Below are 22,434 nucleotides of genomic sequence, written 5' to 3' on the forward strand. Positions count from 1 at the left end.
ACAAGATCTCCAAACGGGTAACGGAGGCCAGCCCCCCCAGGAACTACGCCACGATGCGCAACGCCATTACAGCCTACTTCGAGCCATTCGCCAGCCACAACTATGAGAGTTTCCTGCCCCGCCAGGCTCGCCAGCTCCCGCATGAGTCTGTGGACGTGTTCTATGCCAGACTGAAAGAACTAGCGAGCACCTGCACCCTCCCAGACGAGGACGACTAGGTCTGTTCCCAGTTAATTCAAGGCTGCGCCTCATCAAAACTGCGCAAACGGGTCCTGCAGGAACACAACATGCCAATGAGGGACATTTTGATACTCGGCCGCTCCAAAGAACTGTCGAAAGCCAGGGCAGCACACATGGACCCTAAACCAGCCGCCACCATCAAAGAAGAACCCGTGTGCGCCCTTCGTACCGATGCCCAAGAGTCACGGCCAAAAGCCACCCGGCCGAAGTCCGCCGTGCCTGCGCAGAACTCACGCAGTCGCCCGTGCGTATGGTGAAGAGGCCCTTCACCCCACGACGGAGCATGCCCTGCGCAAGGCAGTACCAGTTGTTGCTATAAGGCTAGAACAGGTTTGCTTAACTTATCACCATTGTGGCTTATCAAGAAAGATCAGGGCTAAGGTTAGTTTGGCATTATGGCATTGAGTACACATGGTGTAATACCTCTGGAAGTGGTAGCTCCAAATGAAATTCCGGCAGTAGCCATCAAGAGGGACCAGTGTCTTCAGGTGTGGAGTTACAGTGTTTGCAAATTTACAACCCAGTAATCCCAAGTCCACAAACACTAAACCTGGTAATTCTTAGCCTGCCATCCCAGTAGCGCTGCTGGGAGAGCATACAGTGTTCTTCCCCAAGCAGGCTCAGACCTTCCATGGGCCGCCCACCATCCTTGAGCCCATCACTAAGCAGCAAGACTGGGTAGATATGCAGGTGTGCCTTGGGCCAGAGTCTGAGATGTGGGGCAGGTAAGGCTCAATCTCGCCTGCACCCACACGGGGGAAACATACTAGGCTGCCCCCAAGGCCCAGAACTCCTCCTATGTTTCCCCTTATGCCCTCCCAATGTATGACAGCCCTGGTCCAAAGATAGTACCTGGGAATGTGTGCTCACTCCTCCCCTGCACAGAGCTCAACACACGGGGATTGGATAATACAGACTACTCTGGAAACCAGTTCTAGCCCCTTCCTCCTCGATATCCCCACACCGAATATCAGGAATCTTCTAATCAAGCCCTATGCTTGGGACAGGGAGTGCATACTGGAACTATGGCCCTCGTTTTAAGTGGTCCAGTAATCTTCCCAGTAACCTTAGGACCCCCAAAGTTACTAGTACGAGGGGTACAGGTAACTCTGAAGAACTGAAGGTACCAATGGATTACAAGTTAGAACCTGGTGGTCTCCTAGAAATGTGGAATTACCAGGGAAATCACTAAACCCAGGTCTGATTCCCTCTCTAATCCTCATTTCTCCTCAAGTTTCACACAGAGATTTTAGATGCTTTCAATAACTGAAATCTCTGGGTGGATATAAACAAATATGTGGTGTTCCTAATGGCCAGACCTTGTGCCCAGCCTTATAGTTGTCCCACAATGGGTAGTCAACTCTTGCTGTACGCAGCCTTTGGCAGCCCTCTGTAAACTGCTAACCACTGCTAAGCAGCAGTGGTTGGCCACAAGGCTTGGCCTTCTTTGTGACCCTAACCTCCACCTGCCAACTGTTTTTGCAAACAACCACTTATACATTTTAAAACTGTATTTTTTTTTGTGGTGATTTTTTTTAATAGTCTTTCGTTTTATTTTCGATTCTTTGATTCTTCTTCCTGCATCAAATAGGTATGTATGTATTCAATTCAATTCAATATGGTCTTTATTTCGATCATTCAATCATAAAAGACAGGATAACTCAGTATTAAAAATATATAAAAAAAGATCTTTAATCCCTTAGCATTTTTCCAATAAACATTAAACAATAAAACCAACAATGATCATAGTTCTTCATAAAATAGTCAATAAATATATACCTGTTATTAAAACACATGATTATACATAGTCAATACTAAAATTAGTTATTAAGATGTAACATGACATTCAACAATTATCATATCACATAGGCTAGAACCAAGATACCACAATTTTTAGAAAGATCTTATTTCAGCAGAAAATCAAAAAATGTTAAGATTAGTATATGGTCCCTCTTTGCAGTAAGGGTTACTCTACCCCCATTTTCTTGGCTCCAATGGCCCACTCCCAACTCAAAAATGTTGCCATACCATTTACAATAAGGTCTGTGGTATCTGACCCAAGACTCCTTAAAGCTTCCTTTGCGGTCCTTATACCCAAGACCATACAAACAGGTTTAAGCTATTTTGTCCTAGGAAGATGGTAAGCTGGACAGACAAATAAAATGTGGGCTATGGTCTCAATATGGACATGGCAAAAGATACATTTATCACATACTGATGAGAGCCATCTACTTGTAAACACTCTTACTGGTAGAGAACCTACTCTGAACTGATGGTAAAGTTTCCGATCAAGTGGCCTACAAATGAGGTCCAAATAGGCTTCCAATTTAACCTTATCTTTTACTTCTAGGAATTACCTAGACAGTGTTGGCCTTGTAATGGATGAGAACTTCTTAATTTTAACCATATCCCAATAAGCTGCCTTGTAGATCTTCTTAAGGGGAAATGCCGTAACATCTGGATCCTCCCACAGGATGCTCATCCCCATTTCGGCCAACTTGATTTTTGATATTGTTCAGCCATGGGATCTCATGTAGTAGACCCAGCCTCCTTACTTCTAGTAATGCTTTGGCGTATAGAGAAAGCTCAGGGGTAGTCCAAAGTCGCCTCCAGAATGCCAGTGGTCTAAAATGTGCTGCATCCTCGATATTGTGGCAGCCCAGATCTAAAAAAAGAGGCATTAGAGGGGAGGATTGTGCAAGGCCAGCCAGTGTTCTAGCAAACTTGTTTTGCGAGGGGGGTTAAATGATCAAAGCCCCACAATTCCGCACCGTATAATACTGCAAGGCAAATATTTGAATTATATATGTGCAAAACGGGGGCAATAGGCTTAGTTTGGGAAAGCCTATGCTCTTTAACCAGAGCACCTGCTAATTGCACATGTTTTAGGGCCAACATGTCATCTTGGGGTTTCCAGCTTATCTTTCTACTTAGTGTAATACCCAAATAGGTGAATACGTCAGTCTGGCCCAAAAGCTCATTATTCATGTATACTCTCCCGGTGATGGCTTTGGATTTACGAAGCACCATGAACTTTGTTTTCTCCACATTAACCCTTAGCTCGTGGTCGCGGCAACACACCTCAAACCGTGACAGAGTGGCCTGCAGCCCCTGTCTTGTCTTAGATATTATCAGGGTGTTGTCCGCGAACATGAGCAGGGGTATTATCATAACTGCTAATGTTGGAGCATCAGTGGGGTGGTCAATAAAATATTGATCCACCCTGTTTATGAATAGAGAAAACAGAGTGGGGGCTAGTACACACCGCTGACGTACCCCCTTGGGCACCGGAAACCTCTCTGTAACTTCTCCTGGCTTACCCCAGCGGACCTGCGCATAGGTTGAGTTATGTAGTTTTACTAGAACGGCCACCAATTCTGGAGCATCCCCATTTCCACCAAATCACTCCACATTTTCACACGGGGAACAAGGTCAAATGCGGATTTTAGATCCACGAAAGCCGCATAGATTGTGCCCCCTCCTATGATAACCACCGCCAGTATATTAGCACAAACCTAAAGACCTGGTCAAGGGTACTTGTGTGTGGCCGAAACCCCACCTGTAATGGTGTTAGGATGTCTGTTTCAACTATCCAGGCCTGGATTCTGCCAAGTACTAATCTGGCTACAATCTTCTGAACAGAATCTATCAGGCTAATTGGCCTGTAATTTCCTGGTTGTGAGCGATCACCCTTCTTGTATATCGGTAGGATTTCAGCACCTGACCAGGTATCAGGAATCGGGGCACCACTGGCTATGGCATTCGCCAGTAATTTTATATAAGGTATCCAAAACTCTTTTTCCTTAATAAACAAATCTGCGGGTATGCAATCAGGACCAGGGGCCCTACCTCTCGGAATTAGTTTTAACACAGACTCAACCTCTGAGCTAGTAAAGCACTGGGGTTCAGTAGGTAGTGGCCATTGGGGGATCTCTTCATTACAATTAGAGGTCTGAAACTGTGCCTCATAATGTGCAACCCACTGTACTTGGGCAACGTGGCTGTTTGGTATTTGCTTCAGTTCACCACTACCCCATTTGACTAACTGCCAAAATTGTGTCATATTCCGCCCTCTACATGCCAACAGTAATTCATGCCATCGGTCTTCGTCCCATTCCTTCTTCGCTAGCAACTGTGCTTTCTTATAGTTTGCTCAGGTCTTTCTAATGTTACCCAAATCTTTGGATCTAATGGCCCTAGGTAACATTTTGTAAGCATTTCTACATGAGCTGTTGTACCCCGAGCCTACCTTCACAGTCCTATTCTTAGTAGGGATACTTCTTTTAATAAAAAACTTTTTTAGATCCTTAAATAACTCTTCGTGGACATGGAGAATAATGAGATTGCCATCTTTCTGTGAATCACAGTCAAGTAGTTTGGTCATTGAGCCCATTATCAAGTATCTCATCTGCGCCAATTCTTCCTCGTTTTTTGCAATCCTTGCCCACTGGACTCTCCTCATATCGTTAGTTAATGTGACCTCTTCTGTACTATACTCAACTTTCCTGATGTTTGAATAGCAAGAACTTTCATCATGTAGTTTTAAAACCAGAGGATTGTGGTCACTTTCGGTCCTCTTGTGGACCTCCATATCCAAGACAGATGACCAAAATTCTACCTTAATTAGAATATATTCTATCCGGCTACTCCTTAATCCGTTGTCAAAAGTATTTGCACCCTGCCTATCTGACTGTGTCCTCCCGTTTGCTGCCCTCAAACCCTTTTCTAGACAAAAGCCCTTCAGTTGTAATGCGGCCTCTGTCCATTTTTTAATGGGACCTAATTCTAATTGGGGGATGTTCCATTGTGCGTCCTCCTCTTCACTGTTTTCCATCCTCCTGGTCCAGGGGCTCAAAGCTACAATTAAAATCTCCTGCTATGATCAAATTACTGATACCCCATACGTTATCCAAATAGCCATCAAGAGCAGTAACCACACCGGATCCCCTACCACCCGGCTGTCCTCGTGAATAAACATTAATGATCATTATGTCAAGACCTTTGGTTCGATCGGATTCTTATGGCCATAATATCCGGGCTGTCTATAGATATTTCATCAACCCTTATTCCCTCCTGCTGTGTAACCCAGCAGGTCAATCCACCGATCGGTCTTCCTCTCTTTCCTCCTATTGCAGCCTTTGAAAAATTTAGAATGCCAGGATGATAGACTCTTTCCAGGGACTAGGTCTCTTGGAACAACCAAACATCAAAACCATCAATAAATGATGTCCAGTCTGTAGACGTAGTTTTTGATGATAACCCTGTGATGTTCCAGGAAGCCATGGTCATGTGTGTTTTTAAAGGACCTTTACTGAAATTATCATGACCACTGGTTACCTCGACATCATATACCAGGTCCTGTTCCAGTAAACCATGGCTAGGAATGCTAGTTATACTTTGGGGACATACTACTGATCTTTGGAAGTTGTATTCGCCAAGCCACCAGGACTAATTTTCAACGGGGGTGAACACCCCGCATCTGCACTAATGGAACTGCAAACCTGGCAACCCTGAAAGGCTTCCTCCAATTTAGACAGCACTACTGAGGTGGAAGGACCCAAACTCTTCACCCATGTGTTCCTTTAAAACTAGTGGTGGCGAGTTATTAGTTGTTCCCAGTAAATTGACTTCTTCTAAAGAGGTGAGGATTTCAAATCGGTTGCTTGTATGCAGTGGCGTCACTAGGGGGGTGCGGGGGGTGCGGACCGCACCGGGTGTCACCCCATCTCTGGGGTGACACCAATCTAGTAAGTTACGGGCTGCTTTAGTGCAAGCGCACGGTGCGCTGTGCACAGTTGCGCACATGCTTTAAAACATTTAAAATACTGCTACTTACTGCAGCAGCACGTCGCCACGCACGCACGCACAAGATGCATGTGATGATGCTGGTCACTGGTGCAATGCGTATGCGTGGCGTACGCAGTTTGTGGGTCCCAGGGCCGTCAATCTCTTTAGCGCTACCAATGACGGCCCTGGGACAGCCCCCTCCGCGTGGGTGTGCGCTCCTGCTTCGATACGTTAGCGCGGTCAAACGCCCGCCAGGGAGGAGACGAGGCCAACGGCAGCGCAGGGGAGTGCTTGTGTGGTGCTACTAGAATAAAGAAATAATTCATTCCGAGGCAAGGACATCACACCACGGCACGGGCACCATCTCTGTCCGTTGATATAGAGAGCGCCGTCGTGCTCAGAGGTCTCCCCGCGGCACGTCTGTTTACTTTGAAGAGACTTTCTAATAGTTTGCCCGTGCCTGTGTGCTTCATGGAGTTTGCGTCGGTGCCTTCTTGTTCTTCGCAGCTCGCAGGGCTTTATGTGTTTACAGTGCATGCCGAGGGAGCGCTTTGTTCGCTGCTACGAATGCGTGCACGCGCCCTGGAGCATTATGGTGCCAACTTTCTGAGGAGAGTAAGAACTTAAAAGGGTTAGGGAGCGTACAGTGGCGAGGAAACACTCTGCCCCAAGGAGAAGGCCCACCCCCGGTCTGCAGAGGAACACATGGAAATGACCGCACTGCCTGCGTACTCGTGAGAGGTAGGAAGCGCTTTGTAAATTATATAGCGCAATTAGAAGGCGTGTTAAGCTGGAGCACCGAATGCTGACAAATGAGTGCATTTCTGCAAACAAAATGTATTTGCCATAAGTCAAAATGGCATTTTTTGGTAGTCCCCACAAAAATGTCTCACACCTAATAATGATGTGTGCGTAAAATGCATTATATTTTTATGGTAATCATGTATAACTGTGTTGAGTTCCAACTTCTCATAATTCTACAACTGTGTAAAACTGAAGGAAGTAAAATAAAATACGTGTTCTCATTACCCTTAACTACGTTTTTTTCCTTTTTTTTTCTCTTAAATGCCAACCCTTCCTTCCTTTATACATTGAATGGTGTCATTTTTGTGCTATATGAACACATTACAAAAAGTCTACAAAGCTATGTAAGTGTGCCAAGGGCAATCCGTGCCTTTACATCGGATCCCATTCAGGAGGCCACAGGGCAAGCAGAGGCTAACTGGGCCTGAGCTATGGGGGGTGGGGTCTTTTGACTCTGATATCCCAGGGTGAGTCTGTTGGATTTAAAAATGGGCCAAAAACAACCCCTTCACCCTTAACTTTCAGTGGTGGCCATGGTGAGCAGTGACAGACTTTTTAGGGAGGTAGTGTCCTGGTGCTCAAGATCAGAGTTTGCTTGTTTCCGGTCCAGGAAAGACATGGCTTGGCAGTTCGGGCTGGACTGTTCCCATGAGGCACAGGGTCAGACTGATTTGCATATGGCCATGTCTGAAGTCGGGTGGTGTAGTGAGCTAAAGAATGTTGATGGATTAAACCCAGATCAGTTGACTGGGGGTGAGTGTTTGATTTGCTCAAACAATCCGTCCATCATCCCCTTTCGTATCGCCAAGATCAGAGTTAAGCAATCAAACAGCAGCACAATACCAGATTGCCCAACCCAGTGCTTTACAGTAGAAAGGAAAAGCACTTATTTACACATACTTAAAACGGAAGACTACTCACAAAATTCTATCAAACAAAGCTATGGGTCTTGTGCTAGGGCCACTGCACCTTTGGATGCTGCCTACCCCTTCCACCATCCCCTTTGGGTCATGCTTTGTTCGCCCTAAGTTGGCAGGGTATGCCCAGACGGGGGTCCCTTTCTCACTTTGCCACTGGATTCAAGCTAGCCTCCATCATCCCCTTTGGTATCGCTTTGTACCTCTTCCTTTTACACAGGTGTCCCTCCTCTGGTAAGGCTAGGACGGTTCCCTTTTGGGTTTGAGTGCCTACACAGTACAAACCAAGGCTCAGGTACTGATTGCACCTGTTCATCATATCCAGCACTCAGTTTGGTACAACGCCCCTTTAAAGTCTCACAAATTGCAGGACTCCCTTTTCAAAACACAGGCAGCAAGGAACCAGCAGACCAGTACAAAGCATCTTCACTCTCTCCTTTTCTGGGATGACATGCACTGTTCACTGGAGCATCCTTTGTCAGTCCAGGCAGGTCCCTGGTAGAGATGACACAGGTGGCTGCCTGAGGTCCTGTGTCATGAACACAGGTGTGTAGAGTCACAGGGGTTCCAGAGGATGTGTCAGATCCCACTCAGCTTCTGCCTTGCTTCTAGGTCATGTGGCAATAGGCTGCAGGTGGGCCACACCACCTAAAATGTAGGATCGCAGCAGGACAATCGACAGTTGCTGGCACACTTCTTGATCATGGCATCAAGGGCCGAAATGGGCAAATTCTTCATCATGAGGCACAGTAAGCTGCCGCTGCACTTTTTGGCACAACGGTGAGCACAGCCAACATTTGCTTTTCTTGGCACAGCGTCAAGCTCAGCTGCAAATCCACAATTCCGGCCCATAACCCTAGTACCAGAGAGACTGGCACCCACCACTGAAGGTAACAGATTACTCTTTTCCGTCTTTCTTCTCCTGCCTGCTCTGGGGGTCTCTCGTTTTCTGACTGTTAATAGACAGTCATGACTACTGCTATGTTGAAAGACTCCTTTCCCATCGCAGCAGCCAGGGTAAATTTAGGCACTTCAGGTCAGATGAACAGCTTCTTTCAGCAAGACAAAACGTTAGTTAATGTCCCCTCACCTCTGGAAACCATCTGTCAGGCACACACCAGCTCTGATTACACAGCACACCTTACAGTACTACGCGGAGCACTCCCTTCCTTGGTCACAGAGAACTTGGAACAGGAACAACAGGTGTGCAGGTGCCTCTCAATTATATTCAGCCAAAGCAGACAGGGGACATGGATCCACTGTCTACATTTTCAGAACTGGATTGTGGGGGGGGGGGTTCTTTTTCAAGTATTCTTTCCAGTTTGCACTCCAGATATATTCTTTGTGTATATTGATGCGCCTCACAGCAAGTTAGTCTCTAGACTAGAGTACATACAACAAAGGCAACAAGAGGAGCTTTCTGCACAGTCCAAAGCAAGGGGGGCGGGGGGGGCGCCCCGTGCAGCATTAGTTTTGGGTGCGGCAGCCTCCCCCCACTCTTACCTGCCGTCTCGGTGTGGCAATCGCCCCCCCTGCTTTTCAATTGCCCAAGAGGGGCAACAAACAAAAAAAAATCCTACCAGCACCCTCCCACCCAGCTCTTTGGTGCGGCCGCAGTGGGACAGCAAACAAGGGGACCGCCACAGTTGGCCAAAGTGCTTGCAATGCCACTGTTTCTGCACCTAGCATTCATCAGTCACACTGAATTGTCAACAGGGACAATCAAAAGCCTGGCCTCACCCCTTCAAATTTGGGACTCACTGACTTCTTCTTGCTGGGTCCGGACTCAGAGGAGTCGGAGAGAGAGAAATAATATCCAGTTATCATTTATTTATAAATTAATATGAATCATGAACTAAGTTAAAAATGTGGCAGTGCAGTGGCACACAAATGAATCAGATTAAGTAAAAACACTGTCCTCTTTGGGCGGGTCTAGTGCACCTGACTAAAGCTTTCTTCCTTCCTTGGGCAGTAACGATAGGCCCTGGGGACTGCGGTAATGGCATTTTGTTTGTTTTTTGATACTTGCACAAGTGCCACCATTGCCTATGTAACGTTTGTTCTTGTGCTTGAGTGTCTACCATATATTGCAGTATTATACCTCTTCTAATTGTACTTTGTTTTCTCTCGAGCAGACTTCACGTTAAAATAGTTTATTGGGATTAGACACCTGGTGCAGAGATCTTTGTGTACCCAAAAAATTCCAAATCATTGTAGCTGTAAGATAACTTTGGTGGTGAATACACTTGCTGTCGAGATCTGTGTGCAGTCTAGTTACAGGCCTGACTCATACAAAGTATAAAGAGTTAATGTCCCAGCTGCAAAGTGAAGCATGCACCATGCAGGTCACAGATTTGTATTTTACGTAGGAAGCTCAGCGAGTTACTGCTTTCATTGCAGACATTCTTGAGTGAGATAGGTCTCAGGTTACCATCCTTGTAATATACCTTAATGAATTATGAACCATCTTTAAGGAATTGCATGCTAACTGCAAGGTATAAGTTTAGAAACAGTGCTTTTTGCGCAGTATTTCATTATTCAAATTTTTCACAAAAGTGTTCCTTTAATAATAAAGACGCATTAGTAATTGCTTTTATGGGAGGTCCATGCGGTAAGTCGTGAGGGGGGGGTGACACCATGAGTTACCCGCACCGGGTGACACCAACCCTAGTGACGCCACTGCTTGTATGTACAGGAAAATCAAATTGATTAACTACTCTTCGGGGTCCCCGCCACTCATTGAACCTAGATGTGCTCTGTGGTTTGTAGAAAAAATCGAACGGAAGGATTTTTATATTATCTGCTTCGGTAAAAGAGTGCCCAGCCATTTCCAGGATATGTTAAAAGAGTGCCCAGCGGGGGGAGGAGCTACGCGCGGATCCAAGATGGACGCTTGAGCACAGGGCTCCCGAGACCCTTTCCACCTCCCGCATTTATCCTGCCACATATCCTGATTTTGACGACGGGTTCTACTAGCTGATGCCCTGCTGGCGTGATATCTCTTTTTAAAAATTGATTTGGCCGCTGGGAACCGGACTCTCTGCATCTTGGAACTTTGTGGCCTACACCGACGAATCTCCGCGGCCTCGAGTCTTCGAAGTACCCAGGTGGCAATTGAACAACAACGGTCATTGAGATCCTTCCGTCGCCCCTGAGGTACTTTTGGTTTCGTTTTTGGTCATCGTCTACTGCGACTCGCTGTCTGTTGAGACTGCTGGCCTGTGCCCTGCTGCTGGCCCAGCGCCTCTCCTTCTTTCGCCCTCATCCCTGACTTTACAGGTCGGTTCTGCGGAGAGCCATTCTCACCAGATCTCAAACGGCCCGACTGGGCTCGCCACCCAACATGGCGGGCAGGTCGGAGAGTGAGAAGCGGGCCACCAGGGGCACATTCCAAAGGGGTGTCGCCCAATCCAATACTATTGATCGCTTCGCCCGCCCGAAGGGATCCCCTGGTGGAGCGGGTAAAGTCTTGGATGAGACTGGGGATAGCTCTCCTGCAACGGAAGACTTGACATTGCGGGATGTCATTGGCGCCATCGCCAGTGTGAAGACCTCGATGGGTCAGCAGTATGAGACCCTGGCTTCAAAGATAGACACTGTGGCGATTGAAGTCAACCTTATCAGAACGGACCTCGCAAAGACCAACGAGCGGGTCAAGTCGCTGGGCATTAAGACCGCAAGTCTCACAACAGATGTCTCTGACCTACAGGCGGAGGTTCGTAGTCTCCGATTATCAAATGACTTGTTTGCCCGTCGGCTGGATGACTTTGAGAGCCGGGCCAGGCGCAACAACGTTCGCATTATTGGTGTCCCGGAAAGTTCCTCGGAGCTCTCTACGGATCTTTTGGTGGAGGACATTGTGCTGCATCATCTCGCGCCTAGGGGACTCAGCAACTTTTTCACCGTGGAGCGTGCCCACAGATTCCCAGGTGGTAGGCCTAAACTGGGCGCAGCACCAAGACCTAGTATAGCCAGGATCTTTAACTTTCGGGACAGAGACGCTATCCTGCAAGCATCACGCACCAATGGACCCACTAAATTTGACAATGCGTCAATCAGTTTTTATCCAGACTTTACGCAAGCGGTGCAAAAACAACGCATGAGCTTCACCGGGGTGAAAAGGCGCCTCAGAGACATGGGACTAAAGTACGCCATGCTTTTCCCGGCTCGCTTGAGGATCGAATACGAGGAGCGTGCGCTCTTCTTTGATCGCCCGGAGGTTGCCAGTGACTGGCTTGATACTTTGCTGGCACACCGTGATCGACAGGAACAATCAAAGGGAGCTGAAGGTGGCCTGGAGGACCGGGTGGAACAAGTCCCTACCTGTGTACCAACTATATGGACTTACAGCGGGGGTTTGATTATTCTTATGTGCATGAACTGTTGATTACCCGGGGGTGGGAGGGCTCGGGATTCTACCTCCTCTAAGGGGTCTTTCTCTCTCTTTTCGTAGATTAGTTTAATGGGGAGACAGGCACACTGCAAGTTGGGGTGGCTTTCGGGTCTAACGCAGGGGTGCAGGGTGGGGGGGTGTGTTCTTGGGGTTTTCCTGAGGGTGGGGGGGGGGGGCTTTTTGTTTCTTTGTTTATTCCGAGGTTCTATTTCGTTGCACACTCTGTCCACTGTGCCTGTTTCTTTATGGGGGGAGCACAGCTCACGTTTTTGGAATGGGGGGTAGGGGGCTGCGGGTGCTGAGTTGGAATGTTAATGGTCTGGGTGATAGGATCAAGCGGGGGATTGTTTTACAGTTTCTGAAACGTCTTTCACCGGATATAGTGTTACTGCAGGAGACACATCTGATAGAGAATGCTTGCCAGGCATTGAATAGAAGGGGATACCGTTTGGTGGCACATTCAGGATTCACTACTGGGTCGAGGGGGGCGGGTGACCTAGTCAGGAGTTCCCTCCCCTTGGAGATAGACGATACTGTGCTAGATGATAGAGGCCGATACGCGGCCATTACGGGTCGCTGGGAGGGGAAGACGATCTCTGTTCTTTCTGTGTATGTCCCACCGGGTTTACAGTCCATCATGTTTTCTGATCTGGGTAGAGTGGTATTGAACTTCCCTCTGGGCATGTTGGTGGTTGGTGGGGACTTTAACTCAGTTGTTTGTGGTAGCGAGGATCGTAACCCCCCCCCGGACTCTTTTGAGGTCACAGTTAAGGATGAGTAACTTCCTGGATGCGCTGGGTTTAGTGGATTGCTGGAGGCACCTGCACCCTGGACAGGCACAATATACCTTCTAGTCGGGAGCGCATGGGAGTCTCTCGAGGCTCGATTATATCCTGTTGCTAGCGGTGCTGATGGTCTCTGTGAGGGAAATTCGACATCTCGCTCGGGGGATCTCGGATCACTCTCCTCTCTGGCTCACGATTGATGTACAACTGGGAGCTGACGGCCGGGTTGCCCCAATTAACCCCTGGCACCTACGCAATCCGAAAACCAGGGCTGAAGTGGTCAAATGTATGGACCATTACTTTGCGGAGAATGTTGGGTCTGTGTCCTCTTCAGTTTCCCTGTGGGAGGCCTATAAGACGGTTGTCCGGGGTCAAGCCCTGTTCCTGATTGCCAGCGCGAGGAAAAGCAAGAATGAGGAAGTGGTGGGATTGGAGACTGAAATCACAGCTCTGGAAGAAGAGTTGGAATCTGGGGTTACACCCGAGGGTTTGCATGTTTTGGCCCTTAAACAGGCCGATTACAGAGCGCTGGTGACGGATGCGGCGAGGATGATGAGTCGTGAGCAGCAGGGGCGTTTGTATGATGTTGGTGACAAGGCCGGGAAGTTGATTGCGTGGTTGGATAAGAGAGAAAGGTTGAATCGTGTGGTGCCTGTTGTGATAAGAGAGGACGGTGAACGGGTTGTGGACCCTGATGAGATAGTCGCGGTTTTTGCTCAGCACTTTCAGAAGGTCTACGCGCCGGTCTCGGACAGGCCGGAGGAGGATTCACATTTGCTACTTAGGGATATCGCGCTGCCTAGCCTTTCGGAGTCAGATAGGAAGCTTGTGGAGGTGGATTTTTCTACTGATGAAATAGCGCTTGCTGTCCGCTCCCTTCGCTCAGAGAAGGCCTCCGGCCCGAATGGTATCCTGATAGAGCTGTACAAATTGTGTCCAGACAAGATGGCGCCACACCTTCGCCAAATGTTTTTGGAATCGCAAGATCTCAGAGTTCTTCCCCGGGATCAGAGATTGGCGTCCATTGTCGTCATTCACAAAGACGGGAAGCCTCGTGATCAATGTTTGTCATATAGGCCGATCTCGCTTCTGAACGTCGAGCCCAAAATTTTGGCGAAACTTTTGGCGAATCGTCTGATTACGGTGATCAGTGATTTGATACACCCTGATCAGTCCGGGTTCATTCCTCATCGGAATACGGCTCTCAATCTTCGCCGCCTTCACGGTGTACTGGCAAGGGCGGGGTCACTTTGTGAGCCGGCCATCTTGGTCTCTTTGGATGCCTCGATGGCCTTCGATACGATCGAATGGCCGTATTTGTGGGCGGCCCTTGCAAAATTCGGTTTTGGTCCTAATTTTATTGGCTGGGTCAGACTTCTTTATGAACAACCACTGGCCCAAGTGGTAGTCAATGGTAGGGCCTCGGAGCCTTTCGTCCTAGGAAGAGGCACACGACAGGGCTGCCCGTTATCACCGCTCCTCTTCGCGCTTGCTCTTGAGCCCCTTGCCGCATGGCTTAGGTGGGAGCCATCGCTTAAAGGCATTAGTTGGTCCTCTGACTTTGAGGACCGTATATCGTTGTACGCGATGTATTCTGTTATACCTTACTTCCCCTCGTAAGTCACTAGGAGTGTTGTTCGACGTGTTACGCTCCTTTGGGAGGAACTCGGGTTTGGCCATCAATTGGGCTAAGTCCTGCATTTACCCGCTCACTGAAGAACTGCCCCTGTTGCCCCATGTCTGTCCAATACCGGTATTGCGCGATGGCTTTAAATACTTGGGGATTTACATTTCCTTGGACTCAGCCGTACGGTATGAGAGGAATCTGCTTCCGCCACTCCGCCGGCTTCGGTCGGACGTCACAGCGTGGTGCGGTTTGCCGCTGTCCCCGGTTGGGAGAGCGGCCCTGTTTAAGATGATGTCCCTCCCTCGATTTCTGTACGCCCTCCAAAACACGCTTGACTTGGTGCCTGCTAGTTATTTCCGGGAGATCGAGGGCCTCCAGAGGAAGCTGGTATGGGGCGGGTGACCTCGCATTTCACTGGCGAAATTGACTTTGCTCTGGTACGACGGTTGCATAGCATTGCCCGATATAAAACGGTACTACTGGGCATCGCACCTGAGTGCGGTCAACCACGCAATGTATGGTCCGGTTCCAAATCCGGCATTCGAGATGGATAAATGGCAGCTGCCGGGAGGAGACTACAATAGGGCGCTCTACTTTAGATCAGCGGGGAAAAATCTCACCGGTCCCACTGGGGTTGCAGTACGAGTGTGGGGCGCTGCGACTGCTGCCACGGGATGGACAGACAGGCTGACCAGAGCCACTCCACTTTATGCGGCGGAGAGACTGGGCTGTCTTTGGACGACGAAGGGATTTGACAAATGGGATCTTATTGGCATTAGTAGGGTAGGAGACCTCTGGGTCAAGGATAGGATCAAAACCTTCGTGGAACTTCAACAAGAGTATAAACTGGGCGATAGAGAGCACTTCCGGTATATGCAGGTTCGTCATGCACTTGACTCCGCCTTCCCGGCCGGTACCGCTATCCCAGAGTCCTCTCCCCTGGAAGACAGAGTGCTTGACGGGTATGACCCTGATAGTACCATCTCCCTCATTTATAAAAAGCTTATCAATGATTGCTCGGATCTTCTTGTACAGCTTCGTGGGGCCTGGACCGGTGACGGGCCGGAGCTGGATGACGAAGATTGGCAGGCCGCGATATCATCCCCTAAGGAAGTCGCGATTCCGGCGCGTCTCCGGCTGGTGCAATTGAAGATTTTACACCGCGTGTATGTCACGGGTCCGTGCCTGATGCGTATGGGTTACTCTATGGATGGGTTGTGTAGGCGCGGCTGCGGTATGCTTGCTACTTTTCTACATATTTCGTGGGAATGTCCGGACGTAGTGGTGTACTGGAGACGAGTGCATGAGGTTATGGAAGAGGTTACGGGTGTTTTGTTATTGCCTGAGGCCAGAAGGTGCCTGTAGAACGTTTGGGAGCCGAATGATTACAGCGTAGCGCAGACTCAATGGGTCACCCTCGGCAACATGATAGCGAAAAGAGACATAGCCCAGCTGTGGGGGTCTCAAAGGGCACCTCTGGTTTCAACCTGGAAGGAAAACATGGATTGGTGCATGTTTAGAGAAAAAACTGTGTACATCGCCCGTGGAAGGCCCAAGAAATGGGGGAGGATATGGGGTCAATGGAACTCATATCGTGGAGAGATTTGCACCCCCCCCTTTTGTAGAAACCAATGATATTCCTCTGTCCCCATGACCGGGCATTCCATACGTCTATATCCAATTGTACTTTACTTGCTTGTTTGCTCTCGACCCCTTCCTTCCCTCCTCGTGTTTCCATATCCTTTTTCACATCAGCCTTTTTAGCTGGGTTGCTCCCCCTGCTATCTGAGACAGTCACATACATTATAGATGTTACCTCGGAATTTTGTTGTTATGTTTGTTTTTTTTTAAAAATATAAAATGTGAAACCTTTCATTTATCCTCCTATCAGCACAAGAACATCGTATGGGCATATTATATCGCTGCCGCACCCCCGGGTTGTCGGCTGATGAGCTGTGTACTATTTTTGATTTCGATATTTACTGCTACTGGCCGGCCCCTGTGGTTGTAGGTCTGTATTTGTATTACTTTCTCGAAATAAAGGTTAAAAAAAAAAAAAAAAAGACTGCCCAGTCGTTTCCTGGATTTGTTCAACCAATGTTTGTGATCTGAAACTAATGACCACGCAGTCGCCTGATGGGGACTCGCGTGACTTCCCAATCCAATGGATTCTATGTACCATTTTAAACTCGGAAAACAGATGATCTCTTATCCTTGTCCTGTTGCCCAACAAATATAGAGCCTTATTTTTTAGCGTCGACCAGTGTTCCCGAGCGCCAGGTGGGAGCTTTGGGACATTAGCAAGTACCACTGTGTACGGAGTGGCCTCAGGTGGAAGGTGCAAGGAATTGTGAGGATTCATGTCACTTGCTTCAGTTATCTCTATGGGCCTACTCCTAGTGCCACTCTGCCCTTGCTGTGGCTTCATCTTTGTAGATATACCATTGGTTAAATTAACAGAACGGTTGGGCTCAGAACATGTGACTGTCGTAATGGAAGCTGACTTGTTGCAAACATTGACCGGGATTCTCATTTGCGCTATGCCTCATACCCCAGCCTGTTGATTATCTATCCCACCATTCTCCTGTACATTAGAGTGGATAGGGTTTATTTGATTTATTTGGTTTGTGCCGAAGATATCCTGTTCTATCTTCTTTAGTCTATCATCGACCGAGATCATTTTTTTAAGTAAAGGGTCGATCATAGCTGAAATTTTACTCCTATCAGTGAGCATAACTCATCTAAGTTGAGCCGTGGGGATGTATGAACTAGGTGGGCTGAACTGGTGACATAGTCTGCAGTACTATTGTTAGAGTTTGCTGCGGGTTAGAAGACACCTATTTTACCGGTGGTAGCTACCTTACGTTTGGCTGCTCTAGGGGCTGGCAGTTTAGGCTTTACTGGTCTGCGACTTTTCCTTTTTATTAGTGGCGTTTCACCACCCGAGCCCCCATTAAGCTTCTTCTTTACCCTGGTGGTAACCATGGATGTACTTAGTGGGCTTTCCTGTCCATGTAGTGTGGCTGGGATTGTTTGCAATGGATCAGTATTTGTCATAAGAGGCTGAATACTGTGTATTTCAGGGTCGTGGTACTTCCTATTAAATGTTGGGAAGGCTATACTGTAGAACTGCAGCTGCCAAATGGAATCACAGCGTCAAGTGATAGTCTACGCTCCGTCAGTTGAATTTCGTGCATCAATGCGGATTCTGCCCTGCTTAAAAAGCCTTAAAAAAAATAAAGCCTCAAGGGTACCTACGACCCCACTACCCAACTTCTGTTTACTCATATTTGCAAAACCGTGGCCTGCCAGGGTACACAATTATAGCTTATTAACGATACTCAATCAGAATATTATGTATAAAGCACAGTCTTATAGTTCGGTGTAAATGGTGTGGCCCAGCCCGGCCTCCTCTAGGGTTTGACAGGCCCGGGCTTTGCCTGGGTGCGCTCTAGGCAGCTTTTATGCACGAGCTGGTGTGAAGATGACGCAGCTCCAGCCGCTTTTCCCCCAAGGATTTAAAGTCATCTGGGCTCCTCAGGTGCAGGCAAGGTGCAGGCAAGGGTGAAAAAGCAGCTCAAACGCTATGTATTCATTCATGTATGCGGTCTTTGTATGGTCTTGAACCTAGCGTAAAGGCAGCTGTAGTACTCTACATAGTAAAAGCCAAGCTTACAGGCAGTGAGTGATAGGAGAGGTAGCTGGATTCTTGGAGCAGAACTGTACTGGTACTGCACAGTATTCTTTAAAGCAGTGTGTCTTCAACTCTTTTGTAAAGTGGAGCAGTGTTGGTGCTGGATACAGGGATATTGTTCCAGATCCTTGGTGCATATATGGAAGAAGCTGGCAGCCTTGTATTTTTTTCCTTTTTTTACACTTCTCAGTTTTCCACTTCCCGCAGCACATTTTTCAGATCATTTTGAAATCTGTCGTCTTCATGACTTTCTTTTGTTTGTTTTTTCTTCTGGTCTTCTTATTTTATGTAGTTTTCTCGTGCTTAGACTTGAGTTGTTGTGTTATGATTATAAAACCAAATGGGGAAAGACCTCTCTTTATGCTGCTTAGTTACTGATTGCAGAGTTTGTCAGTGACCCACCAAATGTTCAGTTTCTTCGCTCCTAGAAATGACTAAAGTTCTAAACTATGGAATCCTTTGTGTGCTTCTCTGGTTCCACTGTCTCCCAATGTGCAAATCATGTCTTTATCTTCTGGAGAAGCAGATAGTGTTCCAGGAAACTCCTGTTGACCTTTGTCAGCCATGGCTCAGAGCTAGAATATAGAAGTAACTCCAATTATGAACTGTACAGGTGCCCTGCGCTTCGCTAGAGGATGTGGATGTGACTCCTGCATCTAGGATCTAGCTCTTTTGATATGGTGGAAGGATATATGAAGTGTCAGTCAAAGAAAAGTACAGAATGCTCTTTCACTTGCCAAAACGTCTGTGGACTTCCATATAGGTCTGTAGAGTTTTAAGCAACTAGTGCCCAAGGTCCTAAGCATGCTAGCCACCCCAGACTTCGGTTCATGTCCATGGACCTGATGCCTTCTTAAGAATTTGAGTCTACCAACAAAAAACCACATTGTAAATCATTAGACCCAACTCACTCCTATATCACTAAATGTATGTAGATGTAATTCACTTTTTTATAAATGACAATCAAATATGCCTATAATTTGCAGACTTAAAATTAATTCTGCCGACTCAACACTCTTTATTGGAAGTATAGCTATTGAACTCTACTGAGTCTGCAGGCAAAAGCATGGGACTCAACGTGGTTTCTCAAGTCACATAGTTCTTAAACCCATGGTGGGCTTTGCTAACAACAGCAAGGGAATCAACAAATGTCATTGGGCCCGATTCACAGAACTAACTTAAGACAAAATCCTAAACTTACTATCATTTTGGTATTCACAGAAGGCACTTACTCATTTTGGTATTCACAGAAGGCACTTACTCATTTCGGTATTCACAGAAGTTAGGAGTCCTAACTTTAGGACTCCTAAATGCCTTCTGTGAATACCGAAAGTCTTAAAATTAGGATTTTTCTCAGTTTAGTAGTAGTAATCCTAAAACTCACTCAAGTGTCAGGTTTATTATCTTTTCAACAAACACTTCTAATCTAAACATGCGTATTAGTCAGCATTTTAATCAGTTTCTGAAACTTTTCCTTCACTCAAAAGGGACGCTGTTTGGAAATTGCTGGCTGCTTAGCCTCCTGGTGGGAAACTGGTAGAACTATACACAACGAGCCCATGGGTCCAGATAAATGACTGAGAAGAAAGTGGACTTGAGAAGACCAAGCGCAATGTAGGGGAGATCTGGAAATTAGTAGAACCCTAATCCCCCCCACCCCCAACGACTGCTCCTGGCACCCGTCCCACTCCACGGCAAAACACTAAAACTGAATTAACAAGATGAAGAAGGTAACTATTAGATTCAGGAACACTTTCTCAGCAAAATCAGTTTTATTCTCCACCATGTAAAACTGTTTATAGTTTTGGAAATACTCCTGTACAGTACTTGAAAGGATGCCGTTTATAAAAGTGCCCTTATTTCTTATTTTAACAGTTATAGCCTAACCAAACAATCATATGCAATGCAATAGGTCTCGCATTTTCAAAACTTTAACCTATTAGAATTGTGAATGACATTGCCTTTAATATATGTTCACTTTGTTCTTATAGTCGTTCCTTGCAGGTTCTCAAAACACAGAAATGGAAGGCATTGTCATTTACAATGCTAATAGATAGAAATCTTGCAAATGCGAGACCTATTGCTTTGCAAATGCTTGTTTTATTTGAGTCTGTAGGAAAAGTAGGATCTGCTTATATGTTTACCCCCTCTTTTTATTATACTGTTTCTGACAAGTCTGACTGGGATCCAGCTAACCAGAACCCCAGTCTCAGTGCTTTCTCCCCTAAATTGGTTATGGTGAGTACTTACGTAGATACCCGATTGGCTACTAGTGTAATCTTATAAGTTCCTAGTATACAGTACTGAGGTGGGACCCTGGGTATAGGTACACCAAGGGTACCCCTTGGGCTGAAGCATGTATTATGCCACCCATGGGAGACCACTCATACTGTGACTACAGGCCTACCATTGCAGCCTGTGTAAGTTGGTGCTAGCACCACTTACTACAGATATGTTTCCCTATATCTGAGGTCACTGAACTTAAAACCTGTAAGTCACCCCTAAGGCAGGCCTTTCAATTCTGAAGACAGGGTGCTTAGTTCTAAGTGTGAGGGTGCTCCTGCATGAGCAGGACATCCCTAAAACCTTCAGAGTCCATTCTCCAGGGTTGTATATGCATAAGCCATTATGTCATACGCGATGGCTAGCTCTTAACTGGATGTAAAGAACCCTGTCATGTTTGGTATCAAAGATGTTGGAATCATACCCCCACACCATATATGGTGTGGGGGTATGATTTTATGCACTGTAAATCTCCTCCAGGAGGCCGTCAGTGCTCCCGGTACCAGTCTTCCAGAACTGGACCGCAAGCTAGGGCTGCTGCCGACCAGAGACACAATTCTGCCCACCTGCTGCTGAGCCAAGCTCTAGCAGAGGAAGATAGAACAATAGATATCCTGCCAGGGTTTAGTGTAGTGGGGCAGGTTGGAGCTTTTTCCAGAGCCACTGAGACTTCTTGAAGGGCACACTTGGTGCCCTCCTTGCATACTCCAGTTCAAACCATTTCAGGGAGCCGTTGGCTACCGCTCTGGTGCAAAACTAGACAAAGGACATGAGGGTATCCTCCCCACTGTCCAACCCCTCCTCTGGGAGGGACCCCTGAATTATCCCAACTCTTTTCTTAGGGTACTTAAAGGCTTACCTGTGGGTAGGTCCCTATATCCGTCTTGGGATTTAGTTCAGATTCATCTGGGGTCATCCTCAACCATCTGGACACTCTGACCGCGTTGTTCTGACTAAGTTGGATTTTCCTTTGGGGAACTGAGATTGCAGCCGGGAAGACTCCTTCTGCTCCAAGTCTCATTGTCCTGTAAGTCCTCTGCACCTTCAGTGCCAGTGCTTGATACATGTTCCTCACAGGGCCTGTGGACTTCAAAGACACCGAAAGAATCTCCTTTGAAGTGAAGGAGTCAATCCCCTGCATCTGCATGCACCACAACGTAGCTTATCAGTTTGCTGAACCTGGCCTCCTACAGACTCCAACAGGCTCAGTAAAACAGGTGGCGGTTCTACAACTCCCTTGAGGCCTGCCCTGTCTTCAGACCGAGTCTGAGGCCAGTATCCCTCGTCGGCACCACTGGAACGAGCCCCTGTGCATCGCGTCAGCTGGGTGACTCTTGTCTCCAGAGATCTTTTGGCCCTGTCAAAGGACTTTTTTTATTTCAATGTGCTCCCCTGTTTTCTTGGGGCCTGCTCCGACTCACCTGCACTTGGTGAGTCCCTTGGACCTTGGTGGTCGTAACTCCACTCCATGTTGTTTACAGTTGCCAAAGCTTGTTGGTTCTGCCGACGGACGCCAGCCCCTCAACTCTCGACATCGGACGTGGGACAGCTTGTGAATGGCTCCTGGTCTTACACAGTATCGCGTGGTCCACATCGCTGCAGCTCCAAGGTCCTCGTCAACTCTCCTGCATCCCCGACATCGGTGGGCATTCGTCTTCCGTGCCTCCTGGTCACTCTTGAGTGGCACAGACTCTGTCCCCTCTGCTTGCAGGTACTTCTCAACTTGAATCCACCTTTGGGTTCCACAGGACACTTTCACCTTCTTTAACAGCAGCATCTTCCTGAATTCCTCCACTGAGTTTGACGGCGGTTTCTGATGCCACTTCACACCTATGCACCCGGCTTTCCTGGTGTAGGTATCCTGGTTCCTAGGGTATCAACGGGTGGGGTGCCTCTCCAACCTT

The 22,434-nt window shown here is 47.5% G+C and overlaps 1 protein-coding gene across 1 annotated transcript in view; it reads left to right on the plus strand.

The window, feature by feature from the left end:
* Positions 1-411: 411 nt before the first annotated feature.
* LOC147662925 (uncharacterized) overlaps positions 412-22,434 on the plus strand; it is a 468,727-nt gene continuing 446,704 nt past the window's right edge. Inside the window, exons 1-2 of the mRNA XM_086950793.1 lie at positions 412-570; positions 805-965. Of these exons, the coding sequence (XP_086806919.1) occupies positions 412-570; positions 805-965 (320 nt within the window). The remainder of the gene's footprint in view (positions 571-804; positions 966-22,434) is intronic.

Source organism: Lissotriton vulgaris, unplaced genomic scaffold, assembly GCF_964263255.1.
Source record: "Lissotriton vulgaris unplaced genomic scaffold, aLisVul1.2 SCAFFOLD_919, whole genome shotgun sequence".
Lineage (NCBI taxonomy): Eukaryota > Metazoa > Chordata > Amphibia > Caudata > Salamandridae > Lissotriton > Lissotriton vulgaris.